This window comes from Setaria viridis, chromosome 2, assembly GCF_005286985.2.
Source record: "Setaria viridis chromosome 2, Setaria_viridis_v4.0, whole genome shotgun sequence".
In the NCBI taxonomy this organism is placed as follows: domain Eukaryota; kingdom Viridiplantae; phylum Streptophyta; class Magnoliopsida; order Poales; family Poaceae; genus Setaria; species Setaria viridis.
The window spans coordinates 2,722,411-2,750,092 of NC_048264.2; the positions used below are offsets into that span (position 1 = coordinate 2,722,411).

At 44.0% G+C, this 27,682-nt stretch overlaps 2 protein-coding genes across 7 annotated transcripts; both read right to left on the reverse strand.

Moving 5' to 3' along the window:
• Positions 1–349: 349 nt before the first annotated feature.
• Positions 350–8,884, reverse strand: LOC117843929 (uncharacterized). 2 transcript variants are annotated; one of them, XM_034724692.2, is made up of 9 exons: positions 8,516–8,884; positions 4,853–4,924; positions 4,513–4,602; positions 4,273–4,315; positions 3,906–4,012; positions 2,182–2,277; positions 1,375–1,562; positions 1,214–1,283; positions 350–1,102 (listed from the first exon to the last, which is right to left on the reverse strand). In XM_034724692.2, the coding sequence occupies exons 2-9, from the start codon at positions 4,913–4,915 to the stop codon at positions 566–568; spliced, it is 1,194 nt and encodes a 397-aa protein (XP_034580583.1). In that variant the 5' UTR covers positions 4,916–4,924; positions 8,516–8,884; the 3' UTR covers positions 350–565. The 2 variants fall into 2 exon arrangements, with proteins under 2 accessions (XP_034580583.1, XP_034580582.1); XM_034724691.2 differs by lacking the exon at positions 8,516–8,884 and adding an exon at positions 6,100–8,467.
• Positions 8,885–9,199: 315 nt separating this feature from the next.
• LOC117843209 (uncharacterized) lies at positions 9,200–14,733 on the reverse strand. 5 transcript variants are annotated; one of them, XM_072292032.1, is made up of 8 exons: positions 14,590–14,733; positions 14,018–14,084; positions 13,677–13,766; positions 13,446–13,491; positions 13,102–13,175; positions 11,993–12,553; positions 11,776–11,885; positions 9,200–9,825 (listed from the first exon to the last, which is right to left on the reverse strand). In XM_072292032.1, the coding sequence occupies exons 1-6, from the start codon at positions 14,610–14,612 to the stop codon at positions 12,416–12,418; spliced, it is 438 nt and encodes a 145-aa protein (XP_072148133.1). In that variant the 5' UTR covers positions 14,613–14,733; the 3' UTR covers positions 9,200–9,825; positions 11,776–11,885; positions 11,993–12,415. The 5 variants fall into 5 exon arrangements, 4 of the variants coding, with proteins under 4 accessions (XP_072148133.1, XP_072148134.1, XP_072148135.1 ...); XM_072292033.1 differs by having other exon boundaries at positions 11,776–11,902; XR_011897524.1 differs by lacking the exon at positions 9,200–9,825 and adding an exon at positions 10,307–11,708.
• Between the last annotated feature and the right edge of the window lie 12,949 nt (positions 14,734–27,682).

A 27,682-nucleotide genomic window follows, 5' to 3' on the forward strand; every position in this document is an offset into this window, starting at 1 on the left:
CAGCAGCAACAGATGATTGCGCTTAGAATGCCAAATTCTTGGTCACGCGCCAAGACCAGGGAATTTAGCAGTTCAGGACAACTCCCCGGTTTTCTCAACCAGACCGCCCAGAAAAACTAAAGTCCAAGACAAGTCAAAACAACATAACAAACCTCGTTTTACTGCATTACTAACCGGCTAGTGCAGCCGGTCCGGTCAGCTGCAGATCATCACCGGCTTCTCAGGCCATGCAGAACTCCACATGTCAGCACATTTCACAGTGTACCCTGCACAATAGTTGAACAAACTCCCCAGTATGCTCGGCATGTAGATCATATTGAACATCCAAAAATGGGGGAAAACTGGCAACTAATGCATCAGATGAGGAGCTTCATATAAAAGGGTGCTGAAAACGTTTGCAGCGCTAGTGCAGCAACACACAGGTTCAGTTTTTTTTGTTGAAACGGTAATAAACTCCAGCATAGAGCTTTGTTTCTGATACGCGCAGGATTTTCCACTAGCTGCAATTCGAAATATATTGCATCCTTGTAGTGCACTCTGAATTGCAGCGACCAGATTGGTTACGTCAACGGCGCCTGCGGCTCGGCCCTGCCTGAGAGGAACCTCCAGAGCTTCCACCCGCCACAGGGCCTGGGCCAGGATGTGGTGCACCACCCGCCGCGGGAGCTGAGCCTGGATGAGCATGACTCGGTCCTGCTTGAGAGGATCCTCCAGGGCTTGCACCTGCCGCAGGGCCTGGGCCAGGATGTGGCGCACCACCCGCCGTGGAAGCTGAGCCTGGATGAGCACGACTCGGTCCTGCTTGAGAGGATCCTCCAGGGCTTGCACCTGCTGCAGGGCCTGGGCTAGGATGTGGTGCACCACCTGCCGCGGGAGCTGGGCCTTGATGAGCGCAACTCGGTCCTGCCTGAGAGGATCCTCTGGGGCTTGCACCCGCAACAGGGCCTGGGCCAGGATGTGGCGCACCACCCGCCACAGGAGCTGAGCCTAGATGGGTTACACCAGCTGCCGCAGGACCTGGAACGGGAGGAGGTGCTTCACCCGCAGGCTCAGCCAGATTATCCAGTAGTTGTTGGAGGTAGAGCCTTGCAACAGCGTCATCCTGTGTTTGCAGCAATAAAGATATGGTTAGTACTCGATTGAAACCTTCAATCTGGTGTAAGTGGTGTAATGGTCAATTAGAGACAGCTAATGAATCAAGAGCAAGACTCACCCCAAGGCAGTTGTCGAATGTCCCATCTCTCAGAGCCTCAGGAAGATTAGTTTGCAGCGCAGTACGAGCCCTGCACCGGAGAGGGGAAGAGATGAGTGTCGTTGAATGGGAAGAAATGTTGCATGTTATGAAGTTCCTAGTACGCAAATGACAGCACATACCTGGGATCATCCGTCAGCCTGAGGTAGCAGCGGATAATGTGCTTCAGCAACCTGGTGGAGGGCTGAGGCTGTTCAGCCACCATGCTTGCTAAAACACTGGCTATCCCAAAAAAACGTTCAGGGGTGCCACAGATGTGCTGTAACCCAGCTTCATCTATAATGATCTTTTGTACAATGAAAGTAGCCACCTGCATATGCATTCGACTAATTAGTGAATCAAAACAATGGCTGTGACATTAGTAGAATTCACATTAGCTCCACCAGCAAAGAGAGAACTAGGTTCCTACTCAACTTCTTGTGGTTTATGCAGAAGAGATGCTACAAAGAGGTTGGCAGCATTTATCTGCCAACCAATATAGCAGGAGTCATCTCCTGCTGTTTTCCTTAAAGAAAATACATAGGACTCATTTTATGCTTCGAGGTTGTAAGTTGATTGGTGACCTACTTGACTACATTTTAGAACATACAGTGCACCTCACTTAAACAACATGCAAACTATATGATATATTGGAAGAGTAGCATATCATGCAAAATAAGCTAGTCGATCTGGGAAACACATGGCTAGCAAAGCTAGTAGATGGATATTACAGTGAAGAATCATCTCAATATACAAAGCCTTAATTATGTATATCGTGTCAAAATCTACATGACCGTTGGAGACTGTGACTTACGCCAGGTGATTGCAAGATTGTGTTTCATGCAAACTTTAGACAGCCTAGCACACTAAGGAATACAATAACATGATATGGCATGGATGAGCAGAGGCAAAAGACCACGGCATTTCATGCAAAAGATGATATGACATACTGTTTTTGAAAGCTCGCTGCCTGTCTCCATGATTCGCAAGCATAGATGAATGATGTCACTCTTTAGCAGGGAATTGACAACTTCAGTATCATCCACCTGCATGTATCACAAGACAAAGAAGCTTCTTTCTCATTTGCAGAATTAGTATTTGATAAAAACAACAAATGGACCTTGGCCATGAATTTATCGCTGTTCGAGTAACAGCTCCTATAATTACCAAAATAGCAAGATTGAATTGAACATAAGAAATGTTCCCACTGAAAGAAACCTGACAAACGTTCCACAAATACTTAAGCATCCTTGCATGTGGGCATGTTGTCATGTGTGCCTTCTGAATCATAATTTACATGGCATTGCTTTGGAGTAGCAAAGAGACTGAAGGTCCAGAGTATGTAATTGGTTACACATTTTTGCCCCATTATCTTTTCTCAATGTCCCACATATGACCATAAGCCCCAACAAATTTGCAGGAGAGCACATCTACATTTTTTCTAGATTTTTTAATATCACACATGTCCCAACAAGATGGAGGCATCCACTCCTAGGAGTAAAATTGCTTTGTCACATGGGACAGGGGAGCTTTAATATAGACAGCACTGGTGTTAGAGCACTGCAAAAGCATGGCATTTGTTGTTCATGAGAAAAGTTGTGGCATTTTCTGTAGCATGCTCTAAATTGATAATTCTTTGATGGACACTATAAAATTATAGTAATTTGATAGAACATAGTATGACCATCAAAATATCCATTATGATGAAATAAAGATAGAGAAGAAGCACACAAGGTCTCATTTTCCCTTGGCTTGGGACTGATCTGGATGTCCGAAAATAATACAACAATCAATATCATCAAGAATGGTTCTAACCCAATTGCTGAAGGCATCCAGATCGGCTCACGCTCTCCTCCTTCCTCTCAATTATATTTTAATGGGTGTGGATACATCTAAAGTACCACAGTTTTGTGGTTACCATCAGCAAATTATAGATTCAAATATGTGCTCCAGCAAATGCCATGTGTCAACATTGAGCATTGTTCTTTTTTCTTCTTTTTTTCTTGAACTCATGGGAGAACTGCGTGCCATTGCATTAAGAAGAAGGAATAGAATACAGAAATTTGTCCGGTCTTAAACATTGAGCATTGCTCTCCTTCACATCAGTAGGAATACATAGAAAATGTACAAAAGATTATTTATTCTTTTCAACATTCACTTCTTTAGATGAACCATACATTTGGGCTCCTGCTCGGATCAACATTCAAGTTCAAATTTCATCATATTACTGAGTTATCAAGTTTACGTAGCAATGAATTGGAGAATGGTAAAAGTGATGCTAATGCTAATGAATGGAAAATCAGAACTATCTTGTGTGAAAAAGTTTATATCAGCACTTGATCACTATCAGCTGATTTCGTGGTATACTACATGGATTTAGGGCATTCTGCTAAAACTATGACAAATCATTCGAGGAATAGAGCAGGTAAACATTAAAGGTTTTAAGTAAACCTGCTTGCGAAAATTAAAAAGTTAGTTATCTTTTACTTCCACAAGAACAAAGACAGTTGCCTCAGAATTTTCATGGCCAACTAAAGAAGCTGGGGGAATGAACATGAATCTTCACTGATTATTGCATTGCATGTTTAGTGAAGCAAATCCAGGCTTTTTACTCAAGTGTTGGAGGCAATGCAAAATATCTTCTCAGTCGTGTAAAATTCTATGTAAAAATTACCTTAACAAGAGCACCAAACACACCAAGAGTGGTGAGGCGCAGGTACTCAAAAGATCTGGTGTCGATAGTAGTGTTCAAGAGTGGGTATAAGTACTCAGTAATTTCAGCTGCAAAATCAAATGATGAAATGTGAAGGAGTGAATAACTAATGGAAACATATCCAGCAAACAAAGTTCCATAATAAAAGTAAAAAAAATCCAAAATACTTCAGAATATTTACTACAGCAGTTAACATAAACCAAACTTGTGTCAACCACTACATGATAATGTGACAAAACCTTGAGAGAGAACATAGGATAACTAGCAAAGCACAGCTTCAGTGCATTTCAGCTTCGACATACAAAGGCTCATGATAATTAGTCTTTACCTTTTAAAAAGGGGTCCCTTGTCTCAGGGTGTGATGCAACAGACTGCAAAAAATTTAGGAGAGGGGGATGAATAGAACATACAGTATGAAATCTAAAGTTGGTAGCTTAAAATGATCAACAAGAACCAGAAGAAAAATCCCTTTCCCAGTAAATTATTGCTATGTGATGGGATGGTAAATGGTTGCAACGAGCAGCCAACTTTTCTGCTACTAACCCCTTATTTTTATCTAAAACCATACCTGAAGGAGTGCGAGAACATTGCAGGCTCTGTTTGATACACTTGCGGATAATGTAGGGGGTGAAAGTGTAGGATAGACTGACATGATTTCCTGTTTTTTCAAGTAGCCAAACATAACAAGTAAGACCAAAAGGTTAACCTAGAAGATCGGTTTAAACTTCACAAACATATAATAAGAAAACTGATATAGCAATGAACTCGAGGATTGAATCAGGACTGACTGACCTAACAGACTGATCATGGAAACAGAACGTGACAGAATATACTCAAAGCTCCTATTAAGCTTGATCAAATGATCACACTATAAGTAAGCATAGAAGAGCACAAGGGTTGCTACATACCTGCAGCAGCACAACCATTGTGCCAAAAGAGTGCCATATCAGTGGACCCAAATCCGGAAACATCTCCCTTTTCTGAAAAATAGTTGCAAAAAGAACATTACATACTAAATTTGTTGCCTTCATAAATGCTGTGCCATGCTAATGACTGAACATGCAGCTACTACTGTCATTACTGTATTGATCAGCTACAGAACGACTAACAGTTTACTTTAGAATGAGTCCATATCATTACCATAGAAAAACAATAACAGCATGTAACTTGGGCATTCAGCATGTTGATTGCATATAAAGGGAAATAGTAGTTGTTTGACAAATTTACTAAAGGCATTTTGTAAATAATATAACACATTCATTCTGCGAACAAACTCTTAAATTGCAACTGAAATGTTGTCAGATGCAATGAACCACCACAACTTCAAGATTTTCAATCATTATTATTTGCAGTAAGCTACAGACATCTGAACAAATGGTATCGAATAACACTCTCGAACTTTCTACTTGCAAATGCACCAACTCTGTTCAAAGTACAAACATTACTCCCTGTCATACATAAACATCATGTCAAACACTACATATGAATGTGGCAACTTGCTCTACTACTTGTCACACAAACAACTAAATAAAAGATGGAAACATTTTCCATCCTAATCTAACATAATGTCAGATTCCACACCAGAAGACCATTAACACAGATCAAATCGGCACTATTGTTAATTCAAATGCATCAGACATCAGGGATATGAAAAAAAAACTAGTGTATGTACAGCAATCCACCTCTGATAAACTCAAAGCTGGACGAAAAAACCAAATCTCCCGATGAAACAACGGATACACCAGAAATCCAGCTATGAACCAAAATTAAGACATCACATATAAAAATACCTAAATTCTTTTGATTTCCAAATGTAGCGGTCAGAATGAATTAAAAGATGGAACTAAATTGCACAATATAACCATGTATCCCCATGATAAAATACGCAAGAGATCAAACAGTATACCCTTTGGAAACCAAGAACCAATCGGAAAGGAATGCTGTTAAATTGCCACAGTTATGCGCCAACTCCCATACAAATCATTAAAACTGAACCATCCTAACCCTCGAAAACTACACAGCATCACAAGATGCAAACTTTTACTGCTGCGGCAACAAGAATTCCTGGCAAGAAACCTCGCTAGAGATCGAAAAGGCCAGATCTTTAATCTCGGGGATGTATAATCTGCAGATGGGGAAAAGACACAGGAGCGACCTTGGAGAGCTCAGCGAGAGCATTTCCACGCAACTCAGGGTTGCAGAGGTTGAGCACAAGCTGCTCCTCCAGCTTCATCTTAATGTCAGGCACCACGGAGTCGCAGCCTCCTGCCATGGAGGGAGACAGAGGCAAGGCCTTGGGGGAGGAGTGGGGGGCGTACAAGGGAGATCGAAGATTCCCGTTTCAAAGAGGCGAAGAAAACAGAGAAGGCCATCATTGCCAGATTCAGCGTTCTACTTAAAGACCCATATGCCCTTTTCCCCTTGTTCTTATAACGTAAAAATAAATGCATCCTTATATTTACCCTTTCCTTTTGGGTTAGTTTCTCTAATAACTTATCATTTTTTAAGTTTTTGTATGTTTTGGATTTGGAATGCTCTATACACTGCCTTTTTGAATAATATGGTGTTTTGAGTATTTATTCCTTAGTGCAAGAAATAGTCTCTGTGATTTTGGATGCAATCAAGTCTACGATATGTAATTGTCTTTACAGCAATAGCAATACACCAATCACATCTTCTAAGCTAGTAAAGCAGTGGTCTTTTGAGTACGGATTTGAGGTGATAAGATTGACATTTTAAAAGTTACGTAACGAGTAACAAGCTAATGTTTATCCACACAGTTTCATATGTATAGATGAACCATTTCAACCATGATTTTTTGGTCATTACTGATTCTTGAAGAAAAGAAACATGTATCTTTCAAGTGTCCGTTTAGTTAGGCCTTGTAAGCTGTAAATTGTTTCGTTTTCATAATGATGTTCTGATTTTGTTTAAGAAAAACCTTTGTGCAGTGTGCACTAAACTTTGGCCTGATGTGGTGCTTGACTCATTTGAGTTGTCTTTAATACGACAAAATAGGGACCATTTGGTGTGGCTAGATGAGTAAAGTTGGGCTATTGCAAGCTCAGTTATGGACTTATGGTTATGTTTGACTTAAGGAATGATATTTACCCCCAAAGATTTAGAGAATTTACACAGATGTTTCATGTAAATAGTTTCCTTTTCTAATATGATCTCTTAATGCATTAGGAAGAACGTATCCCTAGCACATGTGGATTTTTTTTCTTTGAATTTTTTTGAAAAGGAATGATATTTACTTTATAATCAAAAAGTAAATCGAGATTAAATGCAAAAAAGAAAGGCAGTCCTAAAGGGAGAAACACTATTGTGTTATACAAGCACACTCTGAACTGGTTCAACTTGTATCAATGGGAATGAAGTTTATTTATAACCGGAGAAATTTGGTATTATTCAAAATGTTAATATAAAACGGTACTTTATAAATAAAAAGGCAAGGATAACTAAAAGTACAATCTTTCATTAAGCATGTCTACCTAACAATTTCCACATTTGTATCAAGTGATCAAGCACCAAGATTCTCAAATAAGTCAATCATTAACTCATTAATAAAAAATGGAAGACATTGCATCACAATTTATATATATTACGGAAAACCTTGGGTAAATTAGTAAAAGACAGCATCTGACTACTATCATAAGCAATCTGAGTTGGATACAGCTCAGTGGCAATTATACTATTTTTGAGATATTATGCCAAATGAATAGGAGTTGATTGACATAGACAGTCTAGAGGACAAACAGAATTAGTTAACTGGTAAAGGGCAAGTGATGTTTTGGATCTAACAAATCAAGGAGAAGATATGCCACAAGTTTGGGGCCTTTAGGACAAGGAGCCTCATTGTTTGACACTGTGACACAGATCCAACAATCCTAAATTGCTTCTTTTTTTCTTGAACACGCAGGAGAACTGCGTATCATTATATTAAGAAGAATAAATGAGTGGGTTTAGAAACCCGTACATCCCTGCACACACACACACAAAAACTTTTACATCGGGAAAAACTCTCTCTAACTTGCCAAAGGCTTGACCCAAGACCACTAAGAATGGAATGCAACACCAGTGCGCGATTGGGATTCAAATAACTGCATGGATAGATGCTGTGCACGAAATATAACACTAGGAAACTTCACAAGTTTCTCCACTGGCATCCAAAACAACTGAATGACACTATCAACTCACACTGCTATTTCATCGGCAGGTGTTCATTCTACCGTGGGCTGACACTTTAATGAGGTGTAAACACACTATATTAGCTTCAAAATCAAGACCAGGGTGCGTTTTCTAACAAGGAAGTTAGCCCTTTTGTGAAAAGTAAACAAACAACTTTCAGTTGCGCCGCCATCCTTGCTAAAAAGCTAGAAATGCCGCAACCTAGTAACGCAGTCAAGTTCACGCACAATGAATCGGAGCAAGATGCATACGCAAGACGAAAATGTTTTTTTCTTTTTGAAATGGACAAGACGAAAATGTTAACCAATAGGTACAGTGACAACAAGTAATTTGGTAAATTTGAGACGGGCACGGTCACACAGCGCCTGGAGAAGACTTGCCTAGAACGGAGCCTCCCCGGAAGCTGCCAAGCCCAGGCGCCGGAGGAAACCGGGCCCACGCCTCCCGGCTTCTCCTCCGCGCCAGTTACCGGTCCAGCCGCTCGACGCCGCGGCATGGCTCGCTCAGCCCTCCGCGCCGCGTGACCCGCGCTCGCCGAAACGGACGGGAAGCCGCGGGCGCCGCCTGACGTAGCAGCGGAACTGGACGGGGGTCGTGGGTTTAACCACCTCCAACAAATTATTGGCTCCCCGGAGGCTCGGATGAGGCGGCGGCGGCGAGAAACGTTGCCCCGCGCGAGCCGCCGCCCACTCGCCGCTCACCATCGAAGGGGGAAGGGGAGGTTTCAGACGAGACTCTGCCACCTATGCCCCGCGATCCCACCCAAGCGTCAATGGCTCATGGGTCCCGGCGTGTCTTTTTTTTTTTAATAAAGGTCCTCAAAGATTCGTAGTAACGCGCCACGAGCCACGCAGACCAGCGAAGAACATGAATCAACAAATCTTCTCTCGAAAGGCATGAATCAACGAATCTTTTCTCGAAAGACATGAATCAGCAATTGGAAACTACATTTTCTCAGCCTGTTTAAAGCAACAAAGGAAAAAATTATATGAAAGTTAGAAATCTGGGAGGGGCCATGGTCAACTTTGGCCGGGTCTAAGCTTCGCCCGTGACAATACTCATCACCGGCTTCTCTAAACCATTTAATAAACCATCTATCCAGCAAACATAATAAAACTCTATTGTATGCTCTGCAAATTTATAGTATTAAAACACCTTAAGAAATCTAGCACCAGAATGCATCACACGAGGAGCTTCTCATGTAAAAGAGCTCTCTCCCTGGTTTATTTTGTTTTAATTCATGTGTTCCAAAACGCCAAAAAAAAAACCTCTAAAAGCAGTACCGGTGCATGCACTGAAAAGGTTTGCAATGCTCATAATTACAACAACACACTGGTTCTGTTCTTGACTCAGACGGTCACAAACCTCAGCATGGTGCTTTATTTGAGGCGCGCATGCAGGGCCTTCTTCCTCTTCCACTTGCTGGAACTGGCTGAACAGCATGGTAGTGCGCGGGTTCTCGGTTGCAGCAACCAAATTAGCCTATTACATCCACGACGCACAACTCGGGCCTGCCTCAGAGGATCCTCGTCTGCGGCTTCCACCCGCCCCCGCAGGGCTTGGGGCCTGGGCCAAGATGATGTTCTCCGCCCACCGACGCAACTCCTGGGCCTAGATGAGGTGCTGCACCCACAGGAGCAGCCAGGATATCCAGCAGCTGTTGGAGACAGCACCGTGTGGCAGGGGCATCCTGTGTTTGCAGTAACAAGGTGCAGTTAGCATTCGATTGCAACGTTTGATGCGGTTTATGTAATCAACGGTCTGAATGTCTGATCATCACTAACAGTTGAGTTGATCAACTGAAAGCAGGGCTAATTATGACCTGAAGGCAGTTGTTAAGACTTCTCCAACAGCTTACCTAAATCCGATTGTTATTCCTAAAAACCGTGAGAATACTTAAAAACAAAAAAAAAATACTCCAACAGCATACCTATATGGATTGCTATTTAGGTCATGACCTAAATTCCTCTCTCCATGGTCCAAATATACCAATCCAACACTGAATTGCTAAAACTTGGAACCTACAGCGAGAAACAACAACCACCACGCATTGGACATTTCCCGCTCGAGCCGTCGCCACCCCCATCCCCGCGCCACCACCTTCATTCACACGTCCAGCCACCGGCACCGCCATGGAAGGGCTTAGCTCCCTTCCAAGTACCCCTAAGTCACCCGCCCGCCCGCCCCACTGCGGCTTTGGCCGGTCCCTCCACCGAAAACAGAAGAAGCCGCAACGCCTGGTGTTGACGTTTAGTAACGTCAAGTGAAGATTTGCCGCTTGAATCCTCATATGGGTTATCTCGCAAGACATATATGGTTCTGGCAATCCGCCATACGTTCACTTTGTGGCACAAGTTCTTTATTCTCGTGCTCGAGGGCTCAAGTTTGTAGTGGGGGTTACAAACGGTGCGTGTATGTTCTACTGGGGATCCAATCCCTCTCTTGTTCCCCTCCATACCCTTATATACACGGCTCATGAGAGGGATTACACTGTTGGTCACATCCTCTTATTCAATTGGGTGTCTCCCCTACCGGGTGGCTGTGGACCCCGTCCCTCAGTCGAGGCTTCTCCTCGCTTGACTTTCGTCGAAACCTTCGTCCGGTCATCTCGGTCACCGAACCTAGCCCCTAGACTTATCCGAGGGTGGCGCCTGCCATCAGTCTCATCACCTGGCGTCGCCATGATGGCGGACGGAGATCGGGCGGACATAACCATGCACAACGTTGCCACACAATTCCCGACCGGGGATCTTTGTCTTGAAGCGGTTGTCGTGCTCTCCTAGGCACAGAATACGATGCGTCCGACTAGCCAGCTCACATTTCTTTATATTAACGTGAGTGCCGCTGGCAGGCCTAGCCACGCCCAAGGGACGTAGTAAGCCTGACCCATCATTGATCATTGCTCCTTGGCCTTTGCTGGGTAACTTGAGCCAGGCTAGCGGCCTGTTTTATCTTGGTTTCCGGGCCTCCTTATGAGGCACCGCCCGGTCAGCCGGCAATAACGACAGTGGTTTTTCTTTCGGTGCAATCGGTATCTTCTTCCTAATCTCACCGCAGGCTTGTCGATGGATTAAGGTATAGATAACCGTCACCTGGGGCTCCCCACCCGTCCGTCGATGGCTGGCTCCGACATGCCCGTGGCCGGGTGCGGCCTGCCCGCGGAGCCGGCTCTCCCGCAGCTCACAGCTCCGTCCTGCGCCTGAGCTCGGACGAGCGCCGCCCGCTCCACCATGGTCGGAGATCGAGCTCCGCGCGTAGCCGTAGCCCGGCCGGACCTCACCTCCCATCGCCCTCCTCGTTGTGCGGCCTGCGCCTCGCCCCACCATGTGCGCTCCGCCCCTACCTACCATGCGGCCCGCGCCTTGCCTAGATGTGCGCCGCCCGTCCCCGAAGCGGCCGGGCAAGACGGAGGAGCGCGACCGGCGTCGATTCTCGGCAGTGGGGCTCATGGATTCGGGTGGAGGAGCAGGGGCCGCCGCCGATTTGAGCGGAGCAGCGCGGGGAGAGCAGCAGGATGGAGAGGGGGGCGAAGAGAGTTTGGGGAAGAGGATGAGTCACTTTTGCAGATCGGTCCTAGAAAAAAGATTATGTTCACATATTAATCCCTAAAGGAAATATAAGAGAAGCATAAAACCATTACCTAAATCTTCTCTCTCCTATACTAAAACAAGTATCAAAAACACATATGCTGTTGGAGATGCTCAAGAGATGCTCTAAATGTCCCGTTCTTCAGAGCCTCGCGACACGGCCCTGCATGTAGGGGTGATCTAGACAATGATCAAGATGAACGCCATCGCTTAGCCGGGAAGAGATGTACACGTTAGAAGTTCCTAGCGTATGCAAATGACAACGCGTACCTGGGATGATCTGTCAGCCTGAGATAGCAGCGGACGACATGCTTCAGGAGCCTGGAAGAGGGCTGGCCGACGAGCGCAAACACCATGGTTCCTAAAGCAATGGATATCTGAAAGAAACGATCCGCCGTGCCGCGGATGTACTGTAACCCAAAGTCGTCGAGCATGATCTTTTCGACGATGGAAGTGGAGACCTGTATATTAATGTGCATGTGGCTGGTTAGTGTGATCAAATCAAGCAGTAGGTGAACAAATGGAGGGCGTAAAAGCCAGTAGATGGGCGTGATAGTGATAGTGACCAAGAATGCCAAAATCTGCATGGCCACAAAGATCTTGAACAAATGTCAAGTGGTTGCTAAGTTTGCAATCCATATACGAGCTTAAGAAACCGAAAGCATGCCAATGAGTAGGGTATAGCATGGTGTGTCATGGCTGGGCATATGCAAAAAGATGGCATGACATTACTATTCCTTGAAGCTCAGTGCCCATCACCATGATTCGCAAGAACAGAGGCATTACTTGACTTGTCACCAGGAAATTGACTACTTCTGTATCGTCTTCTACCTGCATGTATCACAAAGACAAAGAAGCTTCTTTCTCATTTGCGGAAATAGTTTTTTGATAAAAAATAAAAGATGGATCTTGGTCAAAAAATTATCTTTCTTAGACTAATTACTTCCATTCTACCGGTAGGAATTGATGATGAGAAATGTTCCCTTCTAAAAGAAACAAATAGCACTAAATCATTGTATCATTGTACTTTTGAATATTACAAATTTACAAGGTATTGTCATCTGTAGCTCTAAATCATTGTTAATTGATTCCATGGTAAACAAGATGGTTCGGTGCATTCTCCTAAAACCATGACAAATCATTCAAGAAATTCAATGCAGGAAACTTTAACGATTTACAGTAAAGCTAATTTTTTACGTTGAAGAGTCAATTATCCTTTACTTCCATAAGGGCCTCAAAAATTTCATGGCCAGCTAAAGAAGTTGGGGAATACGAATGTGAATCTTCATTTCAGTCTCGAAGGAAATGTGACTAATCTTCTCAGTCATGTGAAATCGTAAGCATTTTAGATAAAGGAAAAAATCCTAAGCATAAATTACCTTAAAGAGAGCATCAAAAGATTTGGCGTTGCTTGTAGTATTCAAGAATGGGTATAAGTACATGGGAATTTGGGCTGCAAAAAATGAAGGATGAAAAGAGATGGCAAATGAGTAGCTAATAACAAGATATCCAGAAAACACAAAGTTCATCAGTACCATAATACATGTAAAGTTAAAGAGTTTTTACTGTATATGTTAGTCATAAACCGAACCCATATAAATGTACCGCTACATAACAGTGTCACAAAACTTTGAGAGAATGTAGGATAACTAACAAAGTACACCTTCATTGCATTTCAACTTTGACATACAAAGAGTTATGTTCATTAGTCATTAGTCATCACCTGCTAAAAGGGGGGGGGTCCTTGTCAAAGGATGTGCTGCAACAGTCTGCAACAATTTTAGGAGATGTTGAACAAAATATATTATACAAATTCCAATGTTGCAAGGCTAAACTGATTAACAACAAACATAATAAACAAAAGGGAAACATTTGCGGTATAGAATGACGTGGGATGGGGGCAACCAGCAGTTAATTTTTCTGCTATTATCCCCGTTTTGTACTAAAACCATACCTGAAGAAGCCCAAGTGCATTGCAGACTCGGCTCGATGCATTATCCGATAGTGTTGGGGATGAAAGTGCAGAATAGACTAAAATAACTTCCTGTTTTTTCAATTAGTCAAACATACCAAGTGAGACCAAAGCCTAACGATCACTTCAATAGAAGATTGGATTAAATTTCAAGAACATATATTAACAAAACTAATAAAGCCGTGAACTCGGGGATTGTATCAAGAATGAAGGACCTAATAAACTGATCGCGAAAATAAAACACAACAGAGCACGCTCAAAGCTCATATGCAAGCTTGCCCATACCATAAGTAAGAAGAGAAAGCACAATTGTAACTACATACCTGGAGTTGTGCAGTCATTGTGCCATTGCCAAACCAGTGGAGCCAAATCCTTAAACATTCGCCTTTTCTGAAAATAGTTGAAAATCATATATCAAATTTGTTGCCTTCATCAATGATGTGGCATGTTAATGAGTAAACATGCATTAAAAACCAGCACCATTACTGAATTCAAAATCTACAAAATGACTAAAAGTTAACTTTCTTCTGGGGCTTGTACCCTTAGCAATTTAGAAAAGCAATAACAGTATGTAAGTCGGTCATCCAGCATGTAACACGCGTGTATATATGGATTTGAAAAATTCAGTGCAGCTCAAACACAGAACCAGACCACCGATATAAACAGTATCGTAAAATAAGTTGATCACTTACTACTAAATCAAAAAAGGAATTATTACATCACAGATTATAGAAAGCCTCGTCCAAATTGGCAAAAGGCATCTTCTGACTATGTTATGTTATCATAAGTAATATGAGCTTGAAAAAACTAAGTGCCAGTCACTTTTGAGATATTATGTCGAATGAATAGGAGGTGATGAAATGAAATAGATTATATAAAGGAGAAACAAAATTACCTTACGTAACTCGGAAAGGGCATTCACTTTTTTTTTGGATCACACAGATCATTGACAAGAGATTCAACAAGTTCTAGGTCTTTAGGACTAAGGAACTCGATGATCGACATTGTCAAGTGAGAAAACAGACTGAACAATCCTAAATTGTCTCCTGCAGAAATGGAATGCAACATCAATGGGCGATGGGGTTTAAATAGCTATAGCGATAAATGCCGTGCACGAAACACTATATAGTTACATACTGTTATTGAACTTCACTGGAATCCAAAACGGACGATGGACACTACCTACCCCCACCGCTATTTCATCGAACAAGTGTTCATCGTGCCATCATTTTCCACTTTAATGAGTTGTACGCTTGCTGAAACAGCTATAAAGAAAACTAAAGCCCTCAAATATCGCAAAAAGGATGCCCCATAAGTCTAAATCTCATCCGTCGTATTTGGCATGAGTCATTTAGAGGATAAGTATTAGCCTTCCATGGCTCTTGCAGGTCACACTTGTGTCATTGCGTATGAACAATAAGCCGGCAACATATAAGGCCCTTTGGTTGTTGTCCGAAAATCCATGCCATGATACCGTGTGCGACTAGAAACACAAGCCTGAGTTGTTAGTAATGTTCACACTCGCATTCCCAGCTGGGTCTCACTGATATTACGCAAATGCATATCAAATTTAAATATTAATTACAATTCGGTGACAAAATCGCAACTGAGATTAGTGTGTAGTTTTATTCATTGTTGTTATCAACATATTGATTAAATAGGTTTGCGTGCTGCCTTTGTGTTTCTAAAAGATACTCTAAATGGAATTCGATGGATGTTTGTACGCCCTATGTCAAATCTGAAAAAAATTCGTTTGGTCGTCTATGTTGTTGTCCTAGGTGTACTTCAAGTGTAACTAATATAATATACATGTACATGCAATGTCATAAACCCAATGAATTGTATATATCCGTCTTAATCCTTTAGTTCCTTTGTGAAGCTGTAAAAAAATCACTTTCTAGAGAAATTCAAGATACCAGCCAGTCAAGTGAAGTGGAGGGGGCTTCTGATTCTGAAAGTGAGAGAATCCAGACACCACGGGCCTTCTTCATTGTGCGATTCGTGTTTAGACTTCAACTTTGGGCCTCCACCTAGCTTGGCTCCTGCTGATGCCCCAACTCGCCGAATTGGATGCTATTGTTCCTGTTGTTACGTGCTGTTGCCTTTGTATTTTCTCTCCTTTTTGTATTTTAACTTTTTTTTAAAAAAAAACAATGCATGCAATGCAATGGTGCAGGGTCCTCTTCTGATCCGGGGCGCTTGTTAGTTGGCGAGCCACTTGAGAACAAAGGAGGGGCTCGACTCATATAGTTTTTTTTTTCAAAAAAAAAAAAAGAGGAAGCACACCTTGATTTGTCAGTTGCAACATGCTGGTACCAGTGTACCACCACTTGCATGACGAACGGTGTTCATGCATGAACTCATGAGTTTGGCCACCTATATATAAACAAAAACCAAAAGAAACATGAAAAGAAAAAGGAGAGAGATTTCAATTCGCAGCTAAAATACTGTGCTGGTGCACGTACGGTGGATGGATTGGAACATTGTTGGACGGTCGGTCGCTGCAACGTCCAACTCATCAAGAGGCCCATCTAGAAACAAATATCTAATGAATTTGACCTCTCTCTTTATCTTCTGGCCCTGAGAAGGAAGCGACTATCTAGCTAGTTGATTGATGTGTTGCGCTTGATGGTTACCAGCGTCCTACCGGCCGGCCTTTGCAGTTTGCACCACCCTATCACCTTTGCCTACTTTATTTTTGCTCTCTCTCTCTCTCTCTCTCTCTCTCTCTCTCTCTCACGATCTTTCTTAAAGGGAAATCTTGTGAGTAGATTTATTTGACTTCACTCCTTTTCCTCCTCTGTTTTGGGCCCTCCCCGATCCCCCCCCCCCTTTTTTTTACTTTTTTTACCTTTTTTATGCCTCTTGATGCTGCTGCATTTGTTGTGTGTGTTGTGTGGATGGAGGGGCCCTTTCTGGGCTGATGATCAGTGGACAGTGGGTTCTTTCAGAGTTGCACTTGACGGGCAGCTTTAGCCTTTTTGTCATCATGAGACATTGCCTAGTCCGATTTATCAAAGATAATAATTCGACCCCGCCCTGAAACTGCACAGGCACAGTCTCTGCATGTCACAAGGCATGCCGGTCGTTTCGATTCCAAGCATAGCTGCAGGCCTGGAGTGATAGCAGAGAGTTTAATTTCCAAGCTCATCCTGTGATTGTCGTTGGACACTCGACGTCGTGACGACACCGACGGCTGCCTCGGCCGTACTCGGAGGATCGATTTGCAGCTAGCTGCCTCGCGGGAACGCGATGCTCTCTCTATGTACAGTAGGTCAGTAGCGTCATTCCGACTTTCTTAAGTGTCAAAACAGAACCAAATTTATATAATAAAGTACTGATATTTATAATATCAAATAAGTACCATTAATTTTATTTATTAAATATATTTTCATGGTATATCTATTTGGTGTTATAAATTTTTATGATCCTCTCTATAATTTTGATTCAATATAAAATGACCAATGATTATAATTTGGAACAGAGGGAGTAGTAGCGTGCCATGGTGCCACCCTATGCCTGCTACGACTAGTACATGCACGCCCCAGTTGTCGAGTTTGGCTAGATGAGTTGGATAGTTGGAGCGATATGCAGCTTCCAACTACTCCCTCCGTTCCAAATTATAGGTCGTTTTGACTTTTTTAGATGCATAATTATTATTATACATATAAATATAACAAAGTCTATGAATCTAAAAAGTTAAAACGATTTATAATTTGAAACGGAGGGAGTAGTAAGCAGTAATCCTAGCTACTTATATTCGTTCTTATATTCGTTCTGAAGTTCGAATGGGAGTATATGATGATTTTTGTACCCTAGCGCTTAATCAATAATCTGAGTGCGGGGAAAGAATGTACGTATATAGTTGGTAGCGCAACGGGAGGTTGCAGATGACAAAAACCACCGTTTCATTTCGTCGTGCCACTATCATTGTCCTAGCTCCTCCCATATCTCTCCAACCGCCGAAACGAGGACGATGACGAATCATAGCTGCAAGTACCAGAGCATGATTTGCTAGAGCCACGAGACAGCGGAGAAAATCGGCGCTCTGCTAGTATGCTACCAGCAGCGACGCTGCATGATTATTAGGGCCGACCATTACATTAGCCCATGCAACAACAGCTGATTATAGTAGTCATTCAGCACAGGATCGGATTGATGGATCCGTGGAGACCCTTATCCTGAAAATCCAGCGCAGCACAGCGCCGCGTCGGCGGCGTTTCCCACGGATTTTCCCACTCGGCCACTCCCACCCGCTCGCCGTGCCACAGCCCCCGATGACACGCGGGCCCAGGGCCCACGTGTCGTCCACCGGCTGGCTGATGCGGGCGGAGGGAGGGCAGGGAAGGGGTGGCTGGCGCGGGCCCCGTCCGCCGGCACGTCGCTGGCTGAATGAAAGGCCCTTGGTCTTACCGACCGACCAACCACCCCGTGCCTCTAATTAATCCCATGATTAAGCAACCGATTAGCGTGGATAATTTCCGGCCGTTGGGCATCTTGCACAAAGCACCCTCCGGAAAAGCTTGAATTCACGGGCCTCAAACAATCTTTTGGTGCCGGCCGGCCAGTAAACCAACGGCAGGCAATCCATGGCCATAGGCCGTGCAGATGCCCGGGAAGTACCATGCACTCCATGCGTGCATGGACAGTGGTCATTGAACACGGCGCGCGAGCGGGGCCGATCAGTGTGCCCTCATCGTGCTGCGGATCATCGACGATGTCCATGATTGCAAAGGGCTCGGAGCGTGCGGCGTGCTGGCACGTACGCCGTACGGGGCGGAGGAGAGTTCGCCGCCGGCCGGTCGGGTCGGGTCGGGTCTATCTCTCCTGTTCTTCTTGCTCTCGACATGAGTGATGAATTCGATGGAAACCGCAAAAGCGCAGACAGCGCGCACCAACCAACCGTTGACATTAACAGTTAACACGATTGCACCAAGACATATGTTTTTTTTAAAAAATAAACACCAACACATTTGCTCTATGGCAAAATACTCCCTTCGTTCTTTTTTATAAGAAGTCTGAGCCTAAATGAATTGCTTGTTTACGAGGAATAACTAATGACATGATTAAATGGATGATAAGCAGGATTAATAAGATGCACTTGGTCATTTTGACAAGATGAAATAGGATTATCAAAAGAGATAATGGAGGGAGTAAAACATTAACACAACGTACGCCATCCGATGCAGTACACCAGTGCAGCAGTGATTCAGAGACTGACCAAGTCTCGTAGAAAATGCCAAAAGAGAAGGTTCCTTGCTCCATCGGCTTCGCCCCTCGTGCGTGCAAGCATTCATCTCACTGCCGAGTGGGCCACCGTGGCCCACATGAAACTAGGAGGCTTTGCCCTTCGTGGTTCGTGGATGCCCCTGACTGTGCGAGCGCACGCGTCGTCAGGCTTGCTCGTTTGTCCTGCTCGGACTTTTCCTTCCGTGGTGGCCCGGGGGTTAAGCTTAACCCGGGACCGAGAGCCTCCGGCTCACACGGAACCCCGACATCATGCCAGACCTGAAAAGGAGGGGACGGCCGGCTGGCCTGGCCTCCACGATGGCAACAACAACACAAGCACAAGTGCACAAGCACAGTGCAGGCAAATGTGTTGGTTAGGAAGGGCAGATGCAACGGCCGATTGGAGGGTGCTACGACAGCTCCACGTCACGTTTTCACTTATGTGGCAGCAAAATTTCAGGAAATATACGGACATATACGTGACAAGAGTTCCTAATCCAGATCGGACCAATCCACCCTCGGCAATTTCCATTTCAACTTCTACTTGTGAGCCTTTTCTATGCGATGATGCGAAGGAAAAAGAAAAAGGAAGAGAAAGAACATCTAACTCTTCATGAAGAGATGACAATTTCTTTGTAGCATGCCTTGTCATCTTTGGTGAATGGTGGCACAATTTCATCTCGTTCGGTCATCTTTCTTTTATTTAGCACCCATTTTAGTTGAGCAGCCTTGAAAAAAAAGGAGTTTTATACTATCTATTAAATGAGTTGTCGGTGACATACTCCCTCCGTACTAAAAAAAAGTCGACGTTCTGGGTCTTTGGCCCGTTTTTACAAAGCTTGACGTTGTGCCATGGCAGGGTGAACTTTGGACTGGATTGCCCCTAGCCGACGCCGCCCGTTCGCTTCGATTGCCCGTCCGGCCGTCCGCCCGTCTTCACTCCCCATTAATTGCGTCGCCTCGATTCACGCTGGCACGAATGGATCACTCGCGCCGCACGCTCGCCATGACGCTCGCCACACGCTCGCCGGAAGCGCGCCGCTCGCTCGCCTGTACGCTCGTCGCAGGGCGCTCGCCGCGCGCTCGCCGTCGCGGCCTCGTCGGTGTTCGCGGACTCGGATGAGACGTTCGCGGACGTCGAAGAGGTGCCGGACTCCGTCGAGCAGGTCACGGCCTCCGTCGACATGGTTGCAGACTCAGTCGACATGGTGCCCGACTCCGTCGAGCCTGACTCCGTCGAGTCTCTATGCCCTCGCTGTGGCACGTTCCACGCTGGCGGTGTCTTCGGAGAAGCTTGCTACCAAGCTCGCCGGAACGCACGCAGGTGTGGCCGTTGTGGACTTCTACACGAAGATTACGATATGCCAGTAAAGTGGTTCCATCTAATGGATAAATTCGATTGCCAGTTCTATATTCCTGATGTGGCCAAACTTGAAATGGATGGTACTAGAATCAAGTTGACTGATGACGTTTTGAAGAAGGTGGAAGAGCATATTAAGAAGCAGCAAACAAAGAGCACTAAGGTACAGTACAACATCTCTCAATTTGGCCATTGCAAATCTAAGATACACTCATCTAATAATTTGCATAAACTTGCATCTTCTAATTTGTTACAGGAAGACTAGCAAGTGATTCGGCTAGCAATGAAGCTTCACAAGGGATTTGCAATGGTAGCCTCTTTTCCCTCTCTAGTGCTTGTTTGTTCATGTGAGGAATCTTGATTTTGTTGCAACCTTTTACCTTCATTGCTTCCTTCAAAACAGTTTGTAGTGTGACAAAGATCCTATTTGCTTTCTTTGGACAGTACTCCAAAAATGCCTACAAAAAACAGATTGTAGTGAGTAGAGTACTTTAGTTGTTCAAGATCAATTTAATCAATCGAATGGATGATCATTTACCTCTTGCACTGCTGGAATTAGATCTTTAATTGTCTTAGCATCTTTCTTGTATTGAATGGCTTGAATAGCTCGAAAAAACCCCAAATCTAGAATGTTAAAATCTGGAGAATTGGGTGGTTGACATATAAGCCTAATGTCAAACCCATCTTGCTTTGCAACCGCACAAAAATGAGGATCATCAACTTTTAAATGAGATGGAGCATTATCTTGTTGAATGAATATTGGCTTGTTGACATCTTCTCTTGGCCACTTTGCTCTAATTGCGGGCAACACTCTATTTATCATGAAATCTTTTATCACATCCCTTGTGATTGATTGAATTGGTTTGATTACTTCCTCTCCACGAATACGGTTGTGGCTTCCTCTAATAGCTTGTTCAAAATTGACTAGTGGAAAGTAACCTATTTTGCCATCAAACACACATACTCCATTTCTAAATCGTGGCCGAGCACATACACATAAGAACATGATCCTAGTGATGTAGTTCTTGTTCTTGCAAAGGCGGTGTGGTTCATCTTTCTCGGGTAGCAAGTAGTCCCTCTCTGATTTTTGAGTGAGGTAGAACCACTTCTCATCAATAAACATAAAGTCAAACAAATCCTTGAACTTTGGATCATCAAGCAAACCTTGATCAATCATGTCAATGCACCACTTCAACCTAGTCTTCTTGTTATCATCAGTGAGGTAAGGTTTGATGCTACTAGAGTGGCGCCTAATGAAACCCCTTTTCAAATACCTTTGTATCCTAGATTTGCTAATACCAAGTTTACTAGACACATCTTCTATGGTCATCCTTTGCTTGAGAGGAATATCCCGCAACTTTTCCAAATCTAGAGGGATTGCTTTGCGGCCACTTCTACCTTTCTTTAGATTAGGAACCACGACCGGAATGTTTTGAGAAAGTTGGTTTTTACCTTGCCTCCATATGCGCTGAACTGATCTAATTTTTACTCCAAATTGGTTAGATACAATTGTTGTATCATGGTTGCCTAGTTTCCCATTTTTGCTTCTCATCAACAATGCTTGATACACTTGTTGTCTAACACGATCAGAATAGTCATTCTTCGGTTGGTGTAGTGGAACGGGAGCATCACCATCTTGTTCTAGCAAAACGAAAAAACAAGCTTTTTAATAGTGCAAAGTAGTCACGGCATGATGTAGTTAAAGGAAAAAACCAATCATTTTAATAATGATAACAACAAGCTTATTTACAATCCAAAGTAGTCACGACATGATGTAATTATAGGGAAAAAAACAATCATTTGCATGGGGTGTTGTTCATATAAATGAGAAAGGTTGCCGTGTAGGCACGGCATGACTAGTAAAAAAAACAGCTCCATGACTAGTAAAAAAAACAGCTCCAAATTAGGCACGGCATGACTAGTAAAAAAAACAGCTCCAAATTAGGCACGGCATGACTAGTAAAACAAAAAAACAAAGTGAGAGGACTGTACCAGTGAGGTTTTGTACGTAATCAAAGTCAACAGCTCCAAATTTATCTAATGGTAAGTTCAAATCTATTCCTGTTGAAAAGGAAAGACCACACTTAGAAAGGAAAATAATTTGCATGGGGTGCTGTTCATATAAATGAGAAAGAACAAACTGAGAAAGACACATTACCGTGGTTCTCATCTTCCAAAACTGGCTCGTTGAGATCGATGGGAAGGTTGCCGTCGTCATCTTCTTCCAAACGAACGTTTAGATCAAAGGCAGGGAAAAAAGCACTCATTGCTCGGTTAAGTGGACAGAGAAGATGGCAAGAATAGATGGTTGAGAAAGAAGGAAAGAGAGGCGTTTAAGCAAGCAAGCAAATGGCGTGGAGAAGAGAGAAAGCAAGTTGCCGCATAAATAAGCCAGTGGCGTGGAGTACAGGCAGCTCAAACGTCGGTCTTCTTATTCCAAACGAGCGCGAACCATCAGCTATCCGAGCGCGCAGGCAACAAACGAAAATGAAACAAGTGCCAAACGAAAATGAAACAATTGCCCCGCGCGCATGCAAGACTGCTGTCCGCGCCGTGCCATGCAGCGGACCATCGCCATGCAAAATGAAGTGGGCAACAAAAAAGGTGGGGCAGCCGGGATTCGAACCTGGGGCGCAGCAATGCAGGCTCCGCGCACTAGCCAGTTGAGCTGGTTAACTTTCTCATACAGAGAGCAAGCGCAACCATATTTATTAGGGGCAAAGAAGGAAAACTAACCCCTAATTAATCACTCCTTGGTTACCACAATCCTGTCCTAAACGTCAGGTTTTTTGGGTATGGAGGGAGTAAGAGCTACTGGGAACTTTTGGAGAAGCCTTGTAACAAGTCAACAGGACGCTCAAAATAATGAGCTAAGCCTCATTGATTCTTCAATGGATCTAGGTGATGTTTGAATGCCTTCCTTGGCTCATGAAAGCCGTAGTTACCACCACGCCAAAATTGCAGCGATCAATTTGTTTGCTAGGCTTATACGTGATAACAGTTCCTAAACCACAAAGCCACTTAAGTAGGTCTTATACCAACTGGTGACCGATCTCGTGCAATTTTTGTTTCAACTTCGACCAACCTCGGTTTCCAAATACTTGTCACTTATAATCAGTACGATCACTTTATCTATTTCAAAATACTTGGCACTTCACGGTTCCCCAAATACATCTTTCCATTCTGACTTAAACGTGTTTTGGTCAGAGTATTTACAATACTAGAGAAACGACATTTCATTCACTCCCTTAGTACCGGTCACATTTTGACCCGGTACTAATGTTAGCATTAGTACCGGGTCCAAATTTGAGACCCCCCGGAGGCCTTTTAGTACCAGGTCGTAACACCACCCGGTACTAAATGGGCACTTTTAGTACTAGGTGGTGTTACGACCCGGTACTAAAGATCCTCCACGGGTTACTTCAAAAGAAAAGCATATCTACGTCCATCACATGTGTAAGTGGGATGGCAAGGAAGGTTCGCGCAAGGTTTGAGGTCGTGGGTTTGAATCCCACGGACCGCACACAATGCGAGGCTTTATTTTTTGGCGCAAAACACCAACCAGTACTAAAGGGATCCCTTTAGTACCGGTTATTTGACCCGGTAGCAATACCGGTTGTACAACTAGTACTAAAGGGAGGTTTGGAATCGGTACTGAAAGCGAAATCCCTAGTAGTGTTAGAAATGAGTACTTCGAAGCCCTACTTATTCTATACGGAGGAAGGAGAAAGAGTGTAGGAAAACTAGTTCTTCACGAAGAGTCACCTTGTTTGTAGCATGCCTTATGATCTTCAGTGAATGGTGGCAGCGTTTTATTTCCTCTTGTCATCCTTTTTTTATTTACCAACTATTTTGGTTGAGCAGTCTTGAAATCTTTTTACTTTCATACTATCTATTGAATGAGTTGTCGGTGACATAGCAAATATATGCTACTAGCAACGGTTGGAAAGGCCTTTGCAACAAGTCAACGGGACGCTCCAACTTACGTTACGATAAGCTAAGCCTCTCATTAGTTCTTCAATGGGGTCCAGGCGATGTTTGAATGCCTTCCTCAACTCGCCAATGCCGTAGGTACGACATGCCAAAACTATGGTGGTCAATTTGTTTGCTTGGTATTTTGTCATCAAATGCCATGGAAACATGAACGGAAACATGTGGCACGATGAATGTAAGGTAAGTTTAGAAACTGATCCAAAGAGGAGGCTAAACTTGTGTGGCGAGCTCTGGGGAGTTGAGATAGTCATCAAGCATACCCTTAACTTAGTGACATATCTATATCATTGAGTTTTCTTCATCCCTAATTTTAGAACAGTTCACCGAGAAAAAAGATCTTTCTTAATGGACAAAGATTGATCACGGACATGATGAAGCCATGTACCCAACTGGCACGTTAGTTAGCAGGGACATGGAGAAAAAGGTACTAGATGAGACGCCAAGCAGTGTGGCAATCGAGAAGTCGTTGACACAGATGGCAGTCCAGTCTTGTCGTCGACGCCCGTGGGGGGGGGTGACGACGAAGGCGTCCTCAGCCGTGCACCGGTGCTAGAGCTCCACCGGAGCGAGAGTGATGTAAGAGTTGGTATGGAACGGCACAAGCCAATACGGCTGCCTTGCCTTCATTATATAGGCAGTACAAAGTGTACAAGTCCATGTAGGACAGCTTGGTACAAACCGAGTAGGACTCTAAGGCCTGAGCATATACAACAGGAGAGTCCTAGTACAAGAGGTATTCCTACATCCTCTCAATGACAACTTACACAAGTTGAGATTGTTACAAAATTCATGTAACTTGTGCACTGGTCGAGCTTTAGTAAAACCATCCGCCACTTGATCGAAATTATCCTGATGTCAAGAAGTTTCCGTGCAACACATTCACGGACAAAATGGTAATCCATCTCAATATGCTTCATCCGGGCATGAAAAACTGGATTAGAAGACAAATATGTAGCACTAATGTTGTCACACCAAAGAATAGCTACACGTGGCTGCGAAACTCCCAACTCAGAAAGTAACGTCTGTACCCAAATAACCTCGGCTGTAGCATTAGCCAAAGCCTTGTATTCCACTTCTGTACTAGATTGAGACACCGTAGCTTGTTTGCGAGCACTCCAGGGTATAAGATTAGAGCCAAGAAAGATAGCAAAACCACCGGTGGACCATCAATCATCAGCACAACTAGCCCAATATGCATCAGAGAAGGTGCTAACAATAGTAGAAGACGACTTCATAAGCTTCAAGCCATAACTAGCAGTGCCACTAACATACTGAAGAATTCTTTTGACGACGGTATAATGAAGTGTTGTCGGAGCAATGAAGATATTGACATACTTTATTGATAGCAAATGATAAATCAGGACAGGTGGGAGCTAAATATTGCAACCCTCCAACAAGACTCCTGTATCGTGTAGTAGTTACGCTATCAAGCAAATCACCAGCACCAGCAGTAAGCTTTTCTGAAACAGAAAGAGGAGTAGGTACTGGCTTGGAATCCTTTAATCCAGCCTTCGCAATCAATTCATGAGCATATTTCATTTGAGTTAGCAGTAGGCCATCATCACAATGAGAGATTGCGATACCCAAAAAATAGTGCAAATAGTGCAAAGGATCAAGATCTTTGAGAGCAAAATCCCCTCGAAGTTTATCCAATAGCTGTTGAACCGCACCATGGTTTGAGCTGACAATGATGATGCCATCGACGTAGACCCAAAAAATAGATGATGACATGTCCTTGCCGAAAGAAAAGGAGAGATGTATCAGCCTTCAAAGCATGAAATCCAAGTTGTTGTAACTTAGCACTCAACCAAGAATACCAAGCTTGAGGGGCTTGTTTAAGTCCATAAAGAGATTTATCAAGCTTGCAAACTTCTTGAGGCAAATTTTTATCTTCATAACCAGGGGTTATCGCATGAAAACATCCTCCTCCAGAACACCATGAAGAAATGCATTATGAACATCTAGTTGTCGGATACTCCAATTGTTATAAACTACTAAAGACAAAACAAGGCAAATAGTGGCAGCTTTGACAACCGGACTGAAAGTGTCTTCATAGTTCATGCTTAAAACCTTTGGCGACCAAGTGTGCTTTTTAGCGATCAATAGTACCTTATGCTTTCTTTTTAACTTTGTAAACCCATTTGCAATCAATGATATTTTGACCAGATTGAGGAGAAACAAGATGCCATGTTCTGTTCTTCATGAGAGCATCAAATTCAGCATCCATAGCACTCTTCCATTGTTGAGCAGAGAGATCTTCTTGCAGAGATCTTGGTTCCTGAATCTCACTTAGAAAACCATAGCGAACTATCCCATCAGTAAAAGTTTTTAGTTTGCGGATATTATCTTGCAGACGAGTGCGAGGACGGATAGGAGCATGAACTGGCCAAGTTAAACTCATCGGACTTGGGGAGCAAGTCGTTGTCCAGTAGAGGGTCCAGACCTAGATGCACCAGGAGAAGCAGCACGTATAATATCTGTAGAAGATCCAAGCGGCTGAGGCGCAGGCATAGACGATTCGGGTGGGAAATCACCTGGTGTCGGAATTGGACATGCCGGTAGCGATGAAGCCAAATCTGCCTCAGGATACTCCGAATCCTAGCAGCAGCGGCAACATCCAAACGAGATAGAGAGTCTGCATCGCCACACCAGGAAATTATCCCGTGTGAGTTTCTCAGACACGGGAATTGAGAAGAGAACCGACATGGAGGAGCTTGACGATGCCATTAGTGTCGATGTTGCCGATTGCAAGTTTTTCTCGACAACAACTATATTGGAGAAGGAGGCTAGCTGATACCGTGTAAGAGTTGGTATGGAACGGCACAAGCCAACACAACTGCGTTGCCTTCATTATATAGTTAGTACAAAATGTACAAGTTCATGTAGGATATTCTGATACAAACTGGAACTCTAAGACATTAGCGTATACAGCACAGTCCTTACAAGGTATTCCTACCAGCGACACGACACCTGGAGAGAGCTAGGGGCAAAGGCGTACTTACACCACGCTCCAAGCGCGGGCGGCGGCGGGCCCCAAATCAAACCGCGAAAGCGGGGGCGGGACCTCATGGGCGGTCTTTTCGCGTTTATGCGCCCACCCCCCTGAAACACCAAGATATTTACGTTCACACCCTTTGCCCCCTCGGATACTTCTCCCCGTGCGTTTTCGTTTCCCTTTTCCTCCCCGCTCTGTTCTGTCTGCCCGGCTGGCTCCCCACTCTTCTGGACTGCTGCTCCTCCCTCACGCTGCCCGCGCTCTCTCGGTGGCCGCCTGCATTGCTGCTCGCTGCGGAGGAGGCGGAGGCGGAGGCGGGATAGCCGGCGGGAGCTGGGATCCGCCGCCAACGGATTCCGGAGAGGTGAGTCCCTGCGAGAGATCCCCCGTGGTCGTCGTGCTGTCTCGTTG

What these genes read in the sequence shown, in the direction of transcription:
- LOC117843929 (XM_034724691.2), bottom strand. Translation starts at nt 6,216, where the DNA reads ATGGCAGGAGGCTGCGACTCCGTGGTGCCTGACATTAAGATGAAGCTG. An exon ending in AAGGGACCCCTTTTTAAAAG is followed by an intron (nt 4,013 to 4,272) that starts GTAAAGACTAAT and finishes TTGATTTTGCAG; the next exon opens with CTGAAATTACTGAGTACTTA. An exon ending in CATTCGACAACTGCCTTGGG is followed by an intron (nt 1,103 to 1,213) that starts GTGAGTCTTGCT and finishes CTGCAAACACAG; the next exon opens with GATGACGCTGTTGCAAGGCT.
- LOC117843209 (XM_072292034.1), bottom strand. Translation starts at nt 14,612, where the DNA reads ATGCCCTTTCCGAGTTACGTAAG. An exon ending in CAATGACTGCACAACTCCAG is followed by an intron (nt 13,767 to 14,017) that starts GTATGTAGTTAC and finishes TTGAAAAAACAG; the next exon opens with GAAGTTATTTTAGTCTATTC. An exon ending in GACCCCCCCCCTTTTAGCAG is followed by an intron (nt 13,176 to 13,445) that starts GTGATGACTAAT and finishes CATTTTTTGCAG; the next exon opens with CCCAAATTCCCATGTACTTA.